This window comes from Pygocentrus nattereri, chromosome 17 (genome assembly GCF_015220715.1).
Source record: "Pygocentrus nattereri isolate fPygNat1 chromosome 17, fPygNat1.pri, whole genome shotgun sequence".
In the NCBI taxonomy this organism is placed as follows: domain Eukaryota; kingdom Metazoa; phylum Chordata; class Actinopteri; order Characiformes; family Serrasalmidae; genus Pygocentrus; species Pygocentrus nattereri.
In genome coordinates, this window is record NC_051227.1 from 27067762 (window position 1) to 27089052 (window position 21291).

The 21291-nt window shown below is 38.3% G+C and overlaps 1 protein-coding gene across 1 annotated transcript in view; it reads left to right on the top strand.

Annotated features, from left to right (window-relative positions):
* The window catches only part of LOC108426961 (LHFPL tetraspan subfamily member 6 protein), a 91626-nt gene extending 70335 nt beyond the window's left edge, over positions 1-21291 (top strand). The window contains exons 3-4 of the mRNA XM_017696808.2: positions 15309-15407; positions 20425-21291. Coding sequence (XP_017552297.1) covers positions 15309-15407; positions 20425-20543 — 218 coding nt within the window. The 3' untranslated portion in view covers positions 20544-21291. The remainder of the gene's footprint in view (positions 1-15308; positions 15408-20424) is intronic.

Genomic DNA, 21291 nt, shown 5'->3' on the forward strand with positions numbered 1-21291 from the left:
ACATCACTAATTCAAACTCAGTCTACTCCCTGAGAGCTGTGGGATCATGGGAATTGAGAAGACGCACTGTAGGCTAGATCCCTGAGTGAGCATGATGTCCTTAAAGTGGAGGAAACTTTTTAACATTGACACTGTTAACAGTGTTCTACTACATGCTCAGTGTCATTAATTATTCAGAGGAGCAATTGAAGAAAGTGCATCACTGTGCTGCACTGACCATTCTGCTTGCTCACTGTTGTGATTATGTCAGTCAAAATCGCAGGGCATATTCCTTTTCAAAATTCTCACGCATCAAAGAACACCCCACTAACTTAAGAGCCATACAAGTCCACAGCAACTCTTTGGTGTCTGAGAAATGTTGTGCCAAGAGTTTTAGCAACAGTTTTTGGGAAGGACCGCTTGCATCTTTAAAAGGGGGACAGCTAGAAAAGCAGGACATTTCACAGGCACTAGAGCATTCCTTAATTCTGCAGCTCCTCTCAAAGGTCTCCTCCCCTCATTCTACTTGTGGTTGCTCCTCTAAGCCTCAACTGGAAATAGCAAAGCTTTTCAATTTGTAATCTTTAGAAAAGTGAGCTGCGGCCAATATGAAAACTCTTTTAGAGATAGTCCTCAAGAAATGTGTGTTGGGGATAAATGCCTCAGCCTTGCTCTTTTTTGGACTCTGTTTGTTTGGCTTCTGCCAGACCTGTGAACTTTTGATGCTAATCTTAAAGTTTTTCAGAGAGACCATGCTGAATCCAGTGTGTTCTAAGTGGTTTCAGTGCTTTCCCAAGATAAAGAGAGCCTAGCAGAATTTGAACAGCAAAACACCACATGCTGACTTGGTGGCTTTTCTCCAAGCTAAATGTTTCAGTATTGCTTCCACAACATTAACTCATGTTTTAATTCATTATCATATCTAATAAATAGCATTGCATGGTTTATTATGCATGTAATCCGATAAAAGCTTTGGTTGACTGGAGACCTCTGAAATGCTAACAGAAGTCATCAGACTAACAGAAGACTGATCAAGGAACAAAAGCAGTGTGGCGGGTATGGGGTGGGGGACTGACATGACAGCCATTGGGACATAGAATAAATCGACCTTGTGTCAAAGAGCCCTGAAGATTTCACTTGTGGGAATTGGCCACTAGCACCCAACGGCTCAGCTGAATACATCACAGCTAGCTTAATATCTGGTGTCTTTTCAAAACATTCTTTTAATTTGTTATTCAGTTTAAAATTCAAGCTGCTTTCTACGTTGTGAAAACATTTCATCATCAGTGGACCAATAGAAATGCTTCAAAATTGCATTAAAATCTCATTACAATAACGTACATTAAAGGGATCCTCTTTCTGCAAGTCCCCTTGTGGTCTTTCCAGTCCGGCCGTTCTCTTTGAGAGAACTCTGTGTTGAATGCTAGTGAGCAATGAGGGGTGAAATGGGAGGGCTAAGGACCCTCTGTTTTTTGAAAAATCAAGCACATTTCCTTTGAAATATATACCATCATCATTATTGAAGAAAAAAAGCATAGTTCAACTGAGAGACCTCCTCCACAATGGGCAGAATCACATTGTATGGCTACTATGAAAAGACATTAAGAAAGTTTTTTCCTTTCCTTTGACAATGGAGATTTTTCTTACAGCAGCAGCAGTACCAGTCAGTTTCTCAGACATGAATAGTCCTGTCTTAGACAAAATTGGAATGCCATTGCTTTTTCAACATGAAAGCTTATATTTAGTCTAAGCTTAGGTTCAGTCTGGGTCTTGAAAATTGTACTATGTAACATAACTAGCTTCAGATTGCACAGCTCAGTGTAGTTGTAGTTTAGCCCTGTTGACAAGCAGATGTTAAAGGCTGAAAGAAGCAGTAGAGATGGCACTTGCTTGACATGTCAATTCTAGTTCAGCTTTTGAAAAGCTACCATTGTCTTCTGAAACTGAGCCTTAGGCAAAATGTGGTACTGCCACAACTCAGCTCATTGTTTTCTTGAGGCCAGTTCTATGGTGATGCTTTGGAGCATTTCAACAAGGTTTCCAGTTAAAGAATATCTAGAATATCTAATTAGGCTTTGACCATGGTCTTTTTGAGGTCAGTGCACGTGAAGATATATGGAGTTCGGCCTGACCCAGTGGCACCTAAATCCAGAGATGAGACCTGCTTAGTTTTCTTGTTCTCACATATAGATAATATTCGCTCTACAATGAAAAGTCAAAGATAGATATGGATTTTTCCCCAGAACGAGAATAAACATGAAGTTGCCACAAAAGTTTACTCGGAGCCATGGACAAAACAGTTTCGCTCTCTAAAGAACCTTTCAATGGATGATTTTTTGAAGAACTGTTTTTTTGTAAATGAGAAGTCTGAGTGTGAAAAACCTTTTCAAAGTTCAAAGAACTACACACTGAGGCAAATCGCTGGACAAGGATTAAGCGTACTCCTACTACTCCTTCCAACTACACAGTATTCAGAATTAATATTTCCAAAACCAACCCTTAATTAAATATTATATACCAATTAAAGGTTTTTCCTAGACGTCCAGGACAGGAAAAAACCTACTATTTATATAGAAACCTACTATTTGTCGCCATTTGACCTTTGATATTCTCTGTCAAGAATTCCTAAAGTTTATTCCCAGGTTTCTGAAGGCAGCAGTTTTAATCTGAATGGCACACCATTTGACATGTTTCAGTGTCTTAATGCCAGAGGATATTTATCCCTCTGGACTTCAGTTGCTGAACTCTAATATTCAAACTTTCCCAGTTAAGTTTCTCCTCCCCCAAACAGCTATGCTATAGATCCTTTCATTGGCTTTCTAGAGTCCCCTGCGCCCCCTCACAGGATTAAGGGAAGCGTTCTCCATCGATAAGCTCACCATGGAATAAAGCTCCTCTGAGAAATTCTGCTCTGATCCTGTTAGAGTTTTAAAAGAAGATGAAACAGTGTAGGAAAAGCTAGGAGACTAAGCTAAGCACTCAGTGCTTGTGACACAAGTAATCAGATCGCAGAAGAAAATGAAGAAAGAGAACAAGCAATAAAATATAACTGCCTTCTGAAAATAAACCAGAGTTGTTTCCTCTAGTCTGAACTAAGCCATGCTCTGTTTACTTTTCAGGAGAAAACATTATGGGAAAAAAATATCAAATACTCCACCACCATTGCTTCACCAAATGACAGTGTTAGAATCAGAGAGATGGAGTTTCAAAGCAATCAGCAGTTGTTTTAGGGCCCAGACCATGAAAAACCCATCTTTTCTTATTGATATAATAAGGAAGTAAAATGAAAACATTGTTAAAAGTTTTAAAACATACCATTAATTACTGGGTCCATCCATCCATACATGGAAGTTGAGCTTTAAAATTAGCATGTTTTGAATTAGTTTTTTTGGAATGTCATGAGAACCTGCACAGTTTTATGTATCTGCCGGGACACAGGGAACACAGGGAAGCCATTCAGAAAAGAGGTTGTTTACATATAAAGGCCTAAAAGGCATAGCAACAAAATCAAAAAAGCTGTTTAATTCTAAGAGGTGAAGTGGTTGGAACAGTCATGTAAACATGAATTAACTGTTTTTGGTACATAAAACCACACAAATGTCTGATCTGGACCTCAAAGAAAAAAACATGAAAAATGTAAGATAGGGGTCGTTTAAACATTTTTACTTTATGTTCTTAAAACTAAAGGCGCCAAAAAGGTGTCCTTTGGAGGAATTCCATGCAAGAGCCACTTTTGTCCCCTAAACAGCCTTTCCTTGGATGATTAAAGAACCATTTTTGTAAATGAAACATATTTGTGTGAAGCACCTTTCTGAAGAACCTCCACATTAGAGGTGGACGATATTGCAAAAATATCATGATACCTGAAGATATTTTTATGATTCACAATCCACATAAAAAATCTATACCAGATAAAGACTTTACATCCAAACTTAGAAGCATTTAAGAGTTCATTTTGGGAGTACACTGCCCTGCTTCTCATTCCAGTCATTCTCTTTGTAGTGCATCATGGAAACATATCCTGTCCAGAAGATTCATTCGTCTACCTTGGTACACTGTTTCTTTTAGTTCTTCCCCTTTTTTCCATCTCTTGTTCCTCTTAGAATGATTGTCCGGCCCTTTAAAACTAGCCCCAGACCTATTCATGTATTTTATTCTCCACTCTCTTTGAAAAACCCAGCCAGTCTTTATTTCTTTTTTGCTCTCTCCTCTCTTTCTCCACCCTTTGAATGCTAAACGTGAAAGGCACTGAAGGCCAAGAGAGTAATTCTGAATCCCCATTAAGGTAAACCAAGAAGGGAGACATAAAAACGAGCGGTCCCAACACAGTAGCATGGCAGGGAGATGAAAGAGAGGGGCTTGCTTTTGCTTCTGCTGAATTGAAGGGATTTCACATAGTCTATGGAAACCTCCAGTGACTAGATTAAGAGCTCACCTGCCAGCAGTTTTAACATGCTTAAATACAGGCCAGCTCTTCATCTTTCAAACTGCCCAGCAATGCAAAAGGTAATCTTTAATTCTTGTGGTATTTTTGTGATTCTGAGTACTTCTAAGTCATTGCTCCTAGGCATACTTATTGTTGAGATGGTATAAAATAGTATAAATGGTGGTATGAATATATATGAAAAATGTAAATGTTAAAAAAATATATACTATATATGTAAATGTGTATGTACTGTCAGAGGGGCAGAGTGGGAGACTTTTATGGCATCATCTGTGGCAGTTAAATCAGAAAAGCCATTTCTATTATATGGAGGAAACAATAGGTTTGAATGAAAGTCGCAAATGTGATCAGTCATAAAATCACAACCACACTATTTCTGTATGGGCTTTATGATCCTGCAAGCTTTTTTCTCCTGCTTTGGAGTTCTATCAGTTGAACTATGCGTTATTTTCTTCGAATATATTAGGTTGGAATATAATTCATTTATATATTAAAATATAAATGTGTATGATTTGCAAAACTATGTTTTGCCTTCATAGGTGAGCAGGCAAATCGATATTTAGATATTATTGTGATTTTATTGTGTTCACATGCTGATTTTCATTGTGATAGTTCTACCTGACTTTGTAACATCAGGAAAGCTCCAGTTGTTATGTACATTTTATCTCAGCACAGCCATCTTTGCAGAGAGATGTGAATTGTCATCACAGCAGGGGGTTCTTGTTCATCCCCTTTCATCCCTCACTGCTCACTAGCAGCTCAACACAAAGTCACAACATTTCACACAAAGAGAGGCAATATTTTATTTGATGGCGGAAATTAAAGAAATCTGACTGATTTCCATTTTGCCTGCAGAATGGCCTCTCGAGCATCTGTTGTTACATTGCTTCAGTATTTTTCTTTCTATATAGCATATATTAAAAGAGCAGCCAAGCAGTGTGTTTCATGTTCTATGTGCTTTAATGTGCTATAAAGTGGAAAACGCTGAGGAGCCTGGATCATGTTTTGTACATGTAGTAGCCCAAAGCACTTTACAAACAAGTGAAGTTTCTTAAAAGAATTTTCTAAGCGTGACTTCCCAATAAAGATGAGATGTAAATTTGCTGAGAAGAAAATAGATTCAGAATTCCCCACATGGTTGTAAATCCCACTATATGCTTTAGCCCTGGTTTGTAATCTGTACCCTTTTAGTGTTAAAGGTTCTGAATGTGTGCCAGTCTCATAGGGCTTATCCACTGGCCTTTTTGCTGAACTCCTAAACCTAGTCTGTATTTGGGGGGAGCAGCTTAAATCTTTAATTACGTGTAAGGACATGCGAGGCTTGCTTGCTGAATAAGTAGCTAAAAGGTAATCACTGAGAGTCTGCGGAAGTATTAACTGTAGGCGAGGGCTCATTAGTACCCACTCACGACCGCATATTAAACACTTCCCTAATGGAGCACAGTAGTAACAGTCTGTAATAGACAAGCTCTACACTCCATGATTCTCATCCAAATAACCAGGCAGAGTTTGTCAAAGGTACTGAAAGTTAGAGGTTTAGCTTATGGGGTGCAGAGGAGCCTTTGGGTTCATGCTGATAGCTGCCCACCAGCTCTGCTGTCTGGTTTCCATGCCAACAACCTTTATAGTTTGACACCATCATTGTCAAGGTTCCTCAGTTGGGTCTCAATAGGGCAGCAGAAAAAGTACAACACTCAAACAAAACATTTCTGTAGATGATTTTAATTAAAAGGATTAAGTCCCACTCCTGCTTGTGCTCTAATATTTCTGAAATGATATCTTTACACATTCTTAACTGTAAAAGGAAAGTCCACTGAATTAAAAAAAAATCAACATAATTAAACCCTTAAGATTTGCAAAGATCTAGAGAAGCTTAGCAAGTCAGAATTGTTCACGATGGTGGTGATAGGAACCAGATATCTGGAGCACATCGCATTTAAAAGCTTCCTCACAGAAAGTGATAAAAATTGCAATGAATGCACTGTCTGATGCTTGAAACATTGTTTCACAACAGTCCTGAGGGAGCTTTTTAGCCTAAAACCTGCTTTTAAAAATACATCATGGTGAAGGTACCTGAGGGCCTTATGAGGCAAAACAGTACCCAAAGAAATCTTTTTTTCAAATTTACCAGTGTTTAACTTGTTATATGTGAAAACTCAAAACAGCATGTAGGTTCACTGGTCATTTTGGATGAATGAATGAACGAATGAATGAATGAATTCGTTCATTAAATAAGCCAGTAAAGGGTTATACGTGCATTTTAGACATTGCAAGTCCTGGTTCTTATCACTACCACTGTAAAAAATTCAGAAAGTCAGTAAGTTTCTTATATCAAATCACTCTGATTGACTTTGTTTACATCTCAATGACTGAGTTATGCAGAAATGTTGAAAAAATCCTTGTGGGATTCCCCTTTAATGTACATTAAGGTAACAAAATGACATTTCTCTTGGCCCATTTATCACAAAACGTTCAATATATAATGTAAAGCTGGCACTTTTAAACTACAATCATAAAACAACAAACAAAGATAATGCAGTTTTGATATACGACACTTAGCTAGTCAGACTGTTAGCATAATTCATTCAGATAAGGGGCTGCAGTGCTTTGGTTATGCATCAAGTCGTTCAGTAAAGAGGCTATTCACGCTGTGTTCTTTGTTACAGCCTTCCAGTAAAAAATGTTAGGTCAGTTTTAGAGGCACCCAGCAAGTGTGCAGCGTTTTTGTGAAGTAGGTGTCTGTGGGCTCGTAACAGGCCTAACCAATTTCCATTCCCATGAGGGCCATGGTTAAAACAGAAGCACCGCTTCACAGTTTGTCAGAGCCTCTCGAAAGTATTTCATCATGACACGTTTACAGCGTTGGTGTGAGTGATTTCAGCTGTGCTGTTCTCTCGCTTCAGTCAAGTAATTACACATACATCTGGATGTTGATGTGACAGTAATAAGGGATCTGGTTTCAGGCCTTTTGTACCGCTGATATTTAAACAGATACTGGCAGTTTCAAATAGCTTTCAGACTAAAACTAGAGCAGAGGAGTTCTATCTATGCTCTGCTCACAGATGCATTGTTTTGTAGCAACTGTTAACAAGTTGGACAAGATTTACAGAATGAGGAATTATAGTGCACAGTTGAAGTTTTTGTCAATATTCCTGCATTTAGAGTGTGTTATCAGTTTAAAATGACACTTATTTTGTAGGCGTGTGAAACGTCATGCTGTATAGTTTTATTGTTGGTAAGCTAATGAGGCTAATTTTATCTTTGTTGTTTCCAACCTGCCTTGCGTCTTACCCTTACGTCTCCCTCAAATCATCTAAGGGTGCTTTATTTGCTTGCATTCTTTAGGTGAGTAAGCTAAGTAGAGTGTGTCACACATGTTGTTACTGAACATCTAGGCCATCCGCTTCCCTGCTGAGAGAGAACAGTCATTAATATTCTGACATCTGTTCTGTGATCCAGGCAGCTGACTTCCTTGTCAGTCATAGCATTAAAATCTCCACCTGGAATTGACAGCTCCCTTCCTGGGATGCTGGTTACTTTTTCCAGGAGAACTTTTGTGTTTCCTCGCTCAGTGACATGTCTGTGGCATGTCAGCCTTTTTGAAATCTCAAAATTCTTGAAATAATGCAAAAAAGCTGATATAGGAGGTGCAGTCTTTTCTTAAAGATACACATTGTTGTTGTAAGAAAATGTCGTCTTTATGGGAGAAAAAAAACATTCTTCAGTAAACGTAAATGTAACTTTTCATTTCACATGCTTTTCGCTGTTTTCCGTTGATCTATTTGTCATGAAACGGTTACTCTAGGATAAGCATGGCTGATGTTTTCAGATCTAAAAAAAGTAAAACTGAAAAACTGGAATTACTTTTAAAGCTAAACTATGTAAGTTTTGGGGATTCGGATTTCGGTTGTGCTTCAGACCCCTTCCTCAAGTGGATGAATCTGAAAGAAACAGTTGAAAGAACAGTTAAAGTGAACTCAGTCAGAACTTGGTGAAGGACATGTCTTCCAAGCATGTAAGTGAATTATCTACTGTAGATACTGTAGATTTTGCATTTTAGACATAAACATTGAGCTGGATCTTTTGAGCCTGTGCATGTGATGGTAATATGTAAAGACGTACAATGTGGTCTGAAAACTCCCATAAAATCTGGCCCAATACCTTTGACTTTGAAATGGTTATTTACAACAGAAGACACAGATACTTGTTCTGTTAAATTACTGAAATTTTAAGGCTGCCCAGAAACTGACTGCAACTTAAAACAGTAACGTTTTACAGTGCATGTGTTGATTGTTTTGCTTTGTCTGCCTGGGTCTAATAGTTCCTGACATTCATGCTCATAAGACCCAAAGAATAATCTTGTCACTTTCAGGAACTTCCAGAATAGCCTTTGTAGTTTAGCAACACACAAACACATTTCTGCCTCCATGACACCAGAGATTGTCTCCAGCCTCAAGCTGTCGTTCATAAGTCTGCCTTCCCTCTCGGAATCTTGGCATGTAGACAAAATGTGCAGTAGCAGTTTCCATTCTTAGTAATCTTCGCCCACCCTCTTGCCCCCTCCTCCATCCATCTCAGACTCAATAACCCACATAGGGAGTGTGGAGGATGGGATTTAACTTCCAAAACACTCAGCGCAAAAGGCAGTCAAACAAAGATGCAACGGAAAGAGCACATTGTGTAGAAATTAGCTTAAGTGCTTTGCACACTATGTTTGTATGTGTCTATTTCTGTGTTGTATATTTTTACGCATGCTTGGTAAAAGAGGGGGCCTTCAGGGGCTCCTTTTGTGTGCCACTTTAGTTCTAATTCAGTTGCGTCCACAAAGTTATGACGGTTTGGTTTTATAAGTAGTAGTGCTGCATTTGTAAGGCTACACTCTTAAAAACGTTGCTCATCAAGGGTTCTTCAGTAAAGAAAATGGTTACATAAAGAACCAAAAGGTTTTTCTTTTGTTACAATATCAAGGTTGAAATAGTTGGAGAACACTTTTTGATGCCATATAGGACCCTTTTCAAAAATGTTCTGTATATAACGATCACACTCACACTCTCCATCAATTTGAAGAACCATTTCACCATTCACAGAAATTCAAGTGTTCTTTGTGTGTTCATGGCACCATATACAGCCAGAACCTGTGAAGAACCATCTTTTTTAAGAGTGTAAATGATAATTGACATAAACCCACATGTGTTCCAACAAGTGTCAGTTGATACAAAAGCTGCTTTTGTCAATTATGATAAGTGACGCATGTTGCAATAAGCCTTTAAGGTCTACAATAGGTTAAGGTCAATAAGCCTTAAGTGTCTACATAGGTTTATGTCAGTTGTGATCAAATTCGTCTGGCTTATGTAAGTGTCATGTAGCCTGAGGAATGCTGCTTTTTAGGAAAGTATTATATTCTGCTTTGTATTTTTATTGTCATTGTGAGGCCTTTTATTACTATAGTGCAGCCTCTATGAAGAAGAAACTAAGAATGCTAAGAATGTAGGCTAGTAATGGGCTCTGTGGTGGCATTTGCATTATGGAAGGATGTGAGCTACAGTTTGGAGAAGAATGGCCTTTAAGTCTTTCAGGTTCTTTTGCAACCTTAATAACAAGGCATAAAATGAGCCTGCTTTATGATTACGTCACTGCATTCCTTTTCATTGGGGCAACAGTTTCCCTTCCCAGGACCTGCAGTGATTTGCAGTGTTCTCTTACCTCATTACATTCCTGCAAGGAAGGCATGTGCAGAAATGTCATCAACATCTGCAGCAAGTTCGCTCCACATTCAAGTTAATAAGACGCTTTGCTAAAGTTTTAATGAATAAAGCATGCAGGAGCAGAGAAGACAGGGAGAAGATGAAAGAATGAAGCTGCACATTAGGTTAATGATGAATGGAGATGGAGTAGGCCGCCTTCTTCCCTCGCTTTTTGTTCATCCAGCTGTTTGTGAGGAAGGAAAAGAGTACAGAAAGGACTGTCTTACATCGTTATCCATGTTTCCCACTGCTGTTGGGAGTCGATTCATTTCAAGATGCATGCGCAAAGTAGCTGTAAATGTCATCACATTCATAAGCTAATGTGCTCTTTTCCAAGCAAGATTGGAAATTAGTTTTAATCAGCTTTTTCAAGAGTTGCTGACTAGCATTACAGTTATCTTCAAAATGGCAGCTTAACAGGACAGGGCAAATATGTTCATACTTCTAGTGGAAGTCAATGTAAAGAGACTTTATTTAATGCAGTTTTGGAGCATTTCTATTGATCTACTCTTTGTGAAATTTTCACATATTGTAAAGGGCAGTTTTTCTGCTCAAATCATGTAAAACAATTAAAAAGGAGACACTTTTTGGACATTGACAGCATGGAAGCCTTTCTCAAGATCAATATTGCAAAAGCCAATACCATTTACAGTTAATAAATGCTTTATAATACAGCAATTGTTTCGTTTTTTTTGTAGAAGCATTATTGTTACACTTCTTCCTTATGACAATTTTTTGGGTGTCTTAATTGTTCAGCAATGTTTTGTCCCATCAAAGTCTAAAACTATAACGATGAATGTTTCTATTGTGTACAAATGAAGTTCATTTAAATGAATCAATTAGGACTTGAGGACATTTTCACACTACTAATGACTGTTTCTTGCCTTCAAGCTGCCTAAAAGGGAATCACGAAGATCACCACCTTGTAGTTCTGTAATAGAACAGAGAAGGGATTTACGTTCACTCTCCTGTAAATAGATACTGCACTAAATTTGTGCCAAAATAGCCATTAGATAAATCAAACTCAGGGGGAAAGACTTGCCTCCTCCTTTTCACCCAAGTTGTGGAGGAAAGCGTTACTGTCCTCCTATTGTTTTCATTTATTAAGAACTGCAGGGCATTGCGAGCTCATTACACGCCTCTTTATCTCTTGACATTACTTGTGACTTGAAAGAGAATTCATGATTTTGTTTAAAATTCAGCATGAATACATTACCATCACAACATGGTTTCTAAGAGCTATGCATCCTGGCTTCAGCTGCAGCAATGCATCAGAAGCTTATCTCATCTCCAAATTGTGGCAGAGAAATTTCAGCCTCTAGGTTTTTGGTAGCGCCCAGAAGAGAAGACTAGCAGCTTTTGATTTAGCATATTTTAGGTCTCGTCTTTTCAGTGTTCGGTGTGGCACAGACCCACCCACACTAGAAAAGTGGGGCAGCAATTTACAGACGGAACAGACTGGAGAGAAAGACTCTGCTACATCTGAAGAGGCAGCACATCTCTGATCTGCTCTTTTAATCATACTTTAAGTCAGACGTGGTTAGCGTGTTTGAAGCTGCGCTAGCGATTAAAGAGCGATATGTGGGGCTTTTGCATGTTTCTTTCATTTTGTTTGTTGCATGTTTCTGGTCATGTGCTGCACCAAACTGGAGGCAATCTGGAGAAAAGAGAGGTTTATGGACTTAGAAATGTTAAGATGAACCTTCTTTTCACTGTGTGACCATGCACACCTGGCACCTGGGCAATATTCATTTTTCATAATGTTTCATCAAATTTTAAATAAGATATTCTACTTATTACTCTTTATATTAAAATGCGAGGAGAGGCCTAGAAGAGTGTGTGCGTTATTAGGTGCAAATAAATGCTGACATTTGTGAAAATCACATGTTCACGACTGTTTCTCCCTGTGCACCAATTTCTTTTCCACTCTGATTAGACCAATGAATCCTTCAGTGAAGTCGATGATTTGCCCCTATAAATAGTACTGTGCAAGATTTAGAGACCACCCTTCATTAATTTACTTTCCTGTCAAAATAGCCATTAAGTACAAGTTACTCATTTTTCAACATCTGAAAAAAATAATTACCAGAGAATTACACAAAAGCCTCGATAAGTAAATATCAGGTTTTTCAATATTTAGTGTGTCCACTCAGTTTTTACCACAGCTTCTCTTCTGGACACTTGCTTTCAGTTTTCAAAAAAACCTGCAGTTCAGTTTTAAAAGCTGGTAGTATCTTTTGCTTCCAAGTAATCCTAAACACATTCAGTGATGATGAGGTCTGGCCTCTGGTGGGCACTCAGGGTTCTGAGAACACCCGCAGCTTCTTTGTTTAATTTTAAAATGTTCTTTTTCTCAGTAAGCTTCTTGACAGCTGCACATCTTTCCAGACTCATAGTGTTGAGCTGTCTTCTGTCAGTGGAAGGATGGACAGAAATACCTGTGGATTGTTTTCAGATCTGAAGCAAGAATGATGCTTGATTTTCTCCTCTCTCTCAAAGATGGGAACGTTGAATTCTGTTAATCTTATGGTGACAGTTTTGGCGGTCTACAAGATTATGCATGGTTGTTAGTAATCCAATTTCCTCAATTTGTTTTAGCTCCAGTTTTGGAAACTAGAAAGTTAATAAATTGTCCTTAATGGGAAATTAATGGGAATTTTTCTGTAGTTATATTGGAGGCATCCTGTACTTAGATATGTACATTACAGGAACCTGGCTGGATGGAAGAGAAAAATAATTGGCAAAATATTATCTTGTAAAAAAAGACATGTTGATTATATCAACATCCAACATTTTTTTCTCATTTAGGTCTTTTCAGTTATTATAGTGGAGACATTCTGGAATTCAGCTTTAAATTTCTGGTCTCTGATTTTTTACAATACGGCACATTCTGATCCTCATATTGATTCCTTCATCGGGCTGGTGATATGGCAGTATTGATGCCCATTGATAATCATCCATATTGGGAAAGAACATTGATAGAGAACTAGCTAGACCTAATTTAATGTCTCCACAATAATAACCGAAAAGACCTAAATGAGAAAAAAACATTGAATGTTGATATAATCAACATGTCTTTTTTTTACAAGATAATATTTTGCCAATTATTTTTCTCTTCCATCCAGCCAGGTTCCTGTAATGTACATATCTAAGTATGGAAGCAGCTGCATGTTTATGAGGACTTTAGAGGAGTCTAGCTGTATGAATGTGTCTACTTTGCCCTGTTTATATCTGTTCAGCTTTAATTCTTCACTCACTCATTTCTGAAGCTCACACTGCGCTGGTGTGGGGATTAATTTTTCCCGTTATCTCGTCCTGCCCCAGTATGTGACGGGGTTAGTGCAGTTGTGCCTCTGTGTCTCTCTCTCCCTCTCCCCAACTGGGCCAAAACTGATAGGCGAGCGAGAGGCAAATTGGAAGAGATTAAGCTAATGTGATAGCAAAGCCCTTTAGCTGAAGGTCTGTGGGCTAATATCCATCTAAAGCAGAGCAGCCATGGCCTTGCAGTTCAATGCTGCGACCTGGCAAACAGCAAATTCCAAAGAGCAGCAAGTATCCTCCTGAGACACCAGCGAGTGGGCTTCTAGTAGAACTAAGGCAAAAGAGCTCTTTTATACTACTTTTAGCATCACCTGCCCTCATGTAGAAGTGTAAGATATTGCATCATTATACATTTGAAGCATGTGCTATGAAACTAACCACCACACTAACATCAAGAAAACAAAATGAATGAACAAGTTCCTAAATGGTTCTTGGCTTAGACATATGGTTCACTCTTTTTGTGAAATAGAACCTTTACTGTCTGATCTTTAAACAGTTTTTAACAGTGTACAATTACACACCAGTGCTCCTTGAACATTTGCAGGATTTAAAATAAATTGTCCCTCAGTGCTGTTGTCACTGTTGCCTCTTCCACTTGCTTTGATTTGAAGAATTGTGGTATTGTTTTATGTTCTCTTCCTTTTCTTTCAAAGCAGTCACTGTAGCTTGCATCTTTATCAAGATGACAAATGTAGTCTGTTTAATGTGCTCCAAGAATGTTATGATAGTCTGTCACTGCTTTATAGAACACACTGTTTTGAGAAAGTCAATCATAAAGAAGCAAAAATGAAGTGGTGATTATTTTGTCATGTGTTTATTGTGTTATTTGTAGACTAAGTATGCCTATTTAGCTTTTAGGTTTAGCTTCTTTATTGTCATTCAGCTAAATGGTCAAAGAAATATTTCTACAGTAGGAAAAGATGTGCAGTAAACATCTGGATTTTGAACAGTGAGAGGCTAGCAAAGGTTCTTTGGCTTGTGGCTACTTGAGTAATAATGACACCCCCAGTGAAAAATCTTCAGCCTGCTAAACATGAGTGAGTGAGTTACAAACCAGGTGCATTTGGTGCTTCACACTTGGCTGCAACCTCAGAGGTCCTCACCATCCTCTCTTCTCTGATACATGATTGAGTTTTTGTGATATACATTGTTAAATATTTAATGGACTAAAGAGAGGCTTCCAGGTAGAGATCACATGTAGCTTTCTGACCACTGGACAGAGCATCATGCAGTGGTAGAAGAGAAAGGGAGAATAGAAGAGATGGCTAGTGTAACATTTCGAAAAATGTAAATGCATTAGAATTTCCTCTGTAACACTGCTAAATAACATTGACATAACTGTTGCATAAGCATGTCATGGCAGATGTCCGATGCTGTTATAAGTCATCATGATCAGTTTGGTTCATTAATATAATAAGGTCATGATGCCATTATGTAACTGTCGTGACATATGTCATAATATTTGATATCAAAACAGCTTGTGTCATATTTTCTAGTTTACTGTTACGACATCACTATGACAAACATCTTGACAATGAACAGTAATGGTAACACGACACTACTATATTACAGTGTGTGACATGTTAATGTAATGTTAATTCAGTGAAATGTAGCAGAGTTCAAGTAAGTGTTACCCATTTACACACATAAAAGGTTCTAAATGGTTGTATGGTTATAAGAAAAGACCTAAATTGTATAGAACCTTCCATTATGTATCATCCACTGATAGGTTTGTTAAAGGTTCTTCAGGGAATCAGATTTGTTCTTCTGTGTAATAGAATATAGTTCTCTAAACACTGTCACTATTATTCTTTCTGTAGGTCTGCTCATTGGCTCAGGATGTGCCCTCTACCCCCTTGGCTGGGACAGTGAGGAGGTCAGACAGACCTGTGACAACAGGTCAGACCAGTTTCAACTGGGTAAGCCTTTATTACACCATTATACAGTTAAACCATTCAAAAGAACACATTCATTATTCACCATCCACATTAGCTTCTGTCAATGTTGTCATGCATGAAAATCTTCTGAATCTACTGAACTCTCCTAAAAATTGTCAGTACAGATTTACAGCAGTGTGGTCAGGAGAAGCAATACATTTGTACAAGTAGCCCATTCTCTGGTTTTGGCTTCACAGATATTGAGTTAAACATCAATCATCAGTTCCCCAGCGGTGGTAGTGATTGATTTGTGTATATGCTTAGCTCTACAAGCTCAAATTACTGGCCCATTTGGAATAACAGCTAATTCAAATACACAAGTGAAGGCATGCTTTCTCTTCTGTTTTATATCTTTCTTTCTTGGTATTTATATTCGTTCATCTTTTTCTGTTTACTGAAGCACTCTTGTCATCTAACTCCCCATGTCATGGGCCAATGGAAAAGAAATGATGCACCGTTTGAGTTTTCTTATTTATTTGGTAGATTCCTAGTTGAATATAATGAATTTCAAAACTGGTAATAGCCTCTGATATTCCCCCACTCAAGGTCCCTGAATATTTGTTCCAATCTCTTCATAATTAAACGTGCTGTTTAATGTAGAATACCCACTAAAGACTAACAGTTTGTGCATGAGCAACATTGGCACGCTATCTTACTGTCAGGAATGGTTTTTGTACTGGCACAACAAAGACCTGAGCAAAAACAGCACTGCTGGACTGCACCACAAAAATGTGCAGTGTGCATTTATTCTAAGATTTTATTTAGACCTTTCCCTTGTGACATGGTCATACTTCGTCAGCAGTTTTTGAATGAGAATTAAGGTACTAAAGCATTTAATATAATTTGAGACGACATTAATAAAGGAAATATACTGTCACTGACTAATGAGTGATTTTCTCAATTAAGAATGTTCTATGATTTCTATGATCTATGATTTATGTCCATCAGTGCATCTGTACAAAAGTGAACCACTACTCGAACCTTTGTTGCTGAAACTTCTAAAAGCTCAGCAGAGCATGTGGAGATAATAGATGGTGGTGTAGACTCTCATTTTATTTTATTCATTTTTCACACCCTCATAAATATAAAACCTTCCCTAGAGAGAACGTTGGATTTGGTCCCAAAGCACTGGTGCTATTCCTCATATTAAGGCATGCAGTGACAAGTGCGCAGCATGGAACAAATGGCTAAGTCTGACTTTTTGATGAAGTGCTGAAGGTTCTCTTATCATGACACAGTCATAGTGACTTAAAGGAAGGTCATGAGTACGGTCAAATTTAAAGAGAAGGAACAATGTGTCATCATGAACTTTACAAATTTGATCTAATACTTTAAAAGAAATAGATTTTCATAGCATAATTTGCTTAATACGTAGGCTTTGTGCACCCGATAACCCCCTTCAAGCATATTACTAATTTCCACTAGCACCCTGTAAGGATTTGCACCGTTATATTAGCACCAAATGACAGCTGTATATTAAACACAGCCATTTGAATATTGTAATAGATATTCTGATTTTTTTGTGAGTTAAGCCAGCTAACTAAGCCAGCTAACTAAGCCAGCTAAATAAGCTCTCACAATGGTGGATCACTTTTTACAGGGCAACATTGTCTGGAAAACCTATGCTATGTGCCTAACCTGCTTCAGAAATTCAAAATTTTAGATCATGAGCAGCTCTTGAACTTATTAGAGCGAGGTTCCTGACCAATCAGAGGTGACTTACTTTTTTGTGAAAAATAGTGTGCTTCAGTGTAGGAAACTAATCCTGCTGTATAGATAGTAAAAATATGAACAAATTGTATCTCCAATAAGCACCACTAGGCTAGGAATGGTGACAGCATTGCTTTACACCATTATAAATGTTTTGTAAAGCTGAAAAGTCAGGAATCCTGTTTAAATTGGCCAGGCTTTAGACTTCAGGCCTGTGGACTCAATAAAGTTAATGCCCTGTTGTTCATAGTGCCCATAAAGAACCTTAAGAGGTGCCACTAGAATTAACATAATTTATGTTGAGAAGCAATGTGTTGTTCTTGTTGTTTCTGAGGTACAGCAGATCAGGTTGGGATACGGTATCACTTGGGATAAGAGGAAAACATTTTTGTATCTCTCTTGAAATGCATACTTGGCTAAAATTGTTCAGTTCACTTGTAAGAATGTGGTTTCACAGCCTATTTTGCATTCAGCCAGAACTCCTCTGTAAGTGATCTCTGTAAAAATGGAACTTGTTCCAGCCAATGTCTGGCTTATTATGCTGTTTGTTCAAAAAGACACTATTTTAAAACAGCACTACTTCTACTTGGATGCAAGTCTACAGAGCTCAGACGATCTTCATAGTGCAACATCAAGCACTTCTTTAAAACTTTACTAGAGAACTCAGAATACTCAAGAATTCTGAATGAATTGCTAACATTTCTGCTCTTACTCAAAGTAATTTATTTGTCTGTAAGAGAGCGCAGAACTCAAAAGCTTCTGACAGGCATAGCTGAAGTCTTTGGCATAGCATAAAAAACAAGTGTCACACTTAGCTGAGTGACATCCATCAGCTCCACCACTCTACTTCTTAAAATGAGCTTCACTGGGCTTTAGCTCCCCTGCTTTCAGCATGATCGACCCTGTTTCACAACGAGGACTGACAGTTTAAGATACTGAACAGATGTTTCTATTATTTCTTGGCTGCACTAAAACTCGAGAAGCATTAGAGTAGACATTGCTCATGAGCTGCATGTGAAAAAGTACATAACTTAATTTGTACAGAGCAAATTTCTCATTTATTCTTTTTTTTGTAGATTTCGGTTATCTGTTAGTTTATGTAAAGTTTATCCTCTGTGTGAAAGGCATTGTGTTATCTAAACCAAGACAGAAAGCAGGTCTCTTTAATCTCTGTCCAAAAATAGTTACACCCTCTCATTTTCATTCCTTTCCTTGAAACACCCTGAAGGCTGTATGATGATGCTATTATCATTGTGGAGCGTGTGAATAAAGGAGTATAATAGGGTGTCAAATGTATTGATCTGAAGGTGGTAGTTCAAGTGCCTTGAGTTTGGATTTTAAGTTGACTGTAATAATATTAAATAACATATGCACTCACTTTTTGGCTAGAATATAATTGTCAGACTATAGAGGCAAACATAATAAAATGTTGGGGTGTTATTTATATTGTCTGTATTACACGCCAGTATAAATGCTTCCATCATTCCATTTTGTCAGTTGATTTTGTTAAATCGTCCTGACATATTTAGTAGTTTCCTGAAGAATACTAAGCAAAATGTCTTTCGTCATTGTGAGGTCAGGGCCTGTTTTCATGTATCTTCTTGGACAAGGAGTGCTGATCCAGGACCAGTGGTTGCTTTCATAAAACATCTTAAATATTTATATTACAAGACTTGAAAAAATAGTTCAGTGAAAATCTAACACACAATTTACCACTTTCCACAGATGTAATAATCCAAGGCATGCTTGGTGTCCAAATCTTACTTCTGTAGTTCAGCTCTGCAACTATAAGGCTAACATTGCTAACAAGCACTAGAAGTCAATAGCCACCAAAATCTTTTTTGCAAATTCTTCCCCAGAACTTTTCTGAACCTGCTTAAACCACATCCAGGCCTTCGGTCAGGTCACACAACCTGCTCAAATCACATCCAGGCCTTCAGTCAGGTCACACAATCTGCTCAAATCACATCCAGGCCTTCAGTCAGGTCACACAACCTGCTCAAATCACATCCAGGCCTTCAGTCAGGTCACACAATCTGCTCAAATCACATCCAGGTCTTCAGTAAGGTCACACAGTCTGCTCAAATCACATCCAGGCCTTCAGTCAGGTCACACAATCTGCTCAAATCACATCCAGGCCTTCAGTCAGGTCACACAATCTGCTCAAATCACATCTAGGCCTTCAGTCAGGTCACACAATCTGCTCAAATCACATCTAGGCCTTCAGTCAGGTCACACAATCTGCTCAAATCACATCCAGGCCTTCAGTCAGGTCACACAATCTGCTCAAATCACATCCAGGCCTTAAGTCAGGTCACACAATCTGCTCAAATCACATCCAGGCCTTCAGTCAGGTCACACAATCTGCTCAAATAACATCTAGGCCTTCAGTCAGGTCACACAATCTGCTCAAATAACATCTAGGCCTTCAGTCAGGTCACACAACCTGCTCAAATCACATCCAGGCCTTCAGTCAGATTACACAATCTGTTCAAATCACATCCAGGCCTTCAGTCAGGTCACACAATCTGCTCAAATAACATCTAGGCCTTCAGTCAGGTCACACAACCTGCTCAAATCACATCCAGGCCTTCAGTCAGATTACACAATCTGTTCAAATCACATCCAGGCCTTCAATCAGGTCACACAATCTGCTCAAATAACATCTAGGCCTTCAGTCAGGTCACACAATCTGCTCAAATCACATCCAGGCCTTCAGTCAGATTACACTTTGAGCACATCACACAGGCATATGGAATTCTATTGTGTCTAATTTAAAAAAAATCTTCAGTTTGAAAATGCAATATTAAAGTTATTTATAAAAAGAAACATAAGACATCATGAACAAGATCTGCAAAAATCTGATAGTGAGGCAGATTATGGAACAACACTACTGTTGTCTTAAGTGGGTAACAGCTACAATTAGATATTCAGTGAAGATTTGTTACTTTCAAAGCTAAAAGTAAATCATATTGTATCTTAAATCACGTAGATAAGTCGATGCAACCTTAAGGGACCTGGGTGCAGTTTGAGAGTGTTGAGAGAAGTTTTGGGGATGTATTTACAGAAAAGATTTGTGTGACTATTGACCCCTAGTGTTTATCAACAGTAGCCTTGTAGCTACTTAAAACTCAAAATAGATGTAAGCAACTACAGAGCCCTGTTTAATTTTTAATGACCTAATTCAGAGAAACAGCTTTAGGTGTGTCCAGGTCTCCACCTCTAGTGAACAGCCATCTAGTCATGAATGAGAGTTGGTCCTAATGGTTTACCTGTGTGTGTTTTACAGGTTCGTGTGAGATTGGCTGGGCATATTACTGCACCGGGGCGGGCGCTGCCTCTGCCATGCTGCTGTGCACCTGGCTGGCTTGCTTTGCTGGGAAGAAACAGAAGCAGTACCCTTATTAAAGAGAGCCTGCTTCACCTTCCACTTCAAATCCAGCTTCAAGCACAGAGCTACTGCCAACAGCACACAGCAGAGGGACAGATGCCAGAGTGTGGACTATATAAACAGCAGAGACACACTCGATCAGTTAAGGCGTGAACACTTTATCTATTACTTCTTCACCTGCAGTATCCTCCACTGCCCAGTCAGTGGGCTATATGCTCTGATGGACATCCAGTGATCGAATTTTGACAGCTTGATCACATACAGTGACTGTTATTAACTTGTGTTGTGTCTGTCTACAGAATGATTACTGGAAAACTCAGAAGGACCAATTTCCCTTTTTTATGTCTACTCTTAATCCTGAGAGTGTTATTTTTTCTTCTCTGTTAGGTGATGTGTTAGTGCTAGTGAAGTCTGTTACAAAAAAGAAAGAAAAAGAAAATATGCATTCTTGTTATTGATTGTTTATAGCTTCATATACATTTATTTCAGCATATTTTTTGCAGCACACTTTGAAATGCAATAATTGTCATATTCACCCTCTACACGGTCAAAAAAGCATTTTCAAAAGACTTAATGCATTTCATAATTTAATGCCAGTATATGCTATAGGATCAGTATACAGTATATACATTGTATACCACATGGGAGAATATATGGACAACGTATGTTTCATTGACATACATGTTTTATGAAGAGGAAAATATCCAAACCATGTATTGTTTTATTCATCTTATGTTTGTAAATAAAACCTGTTTATAAACAGTA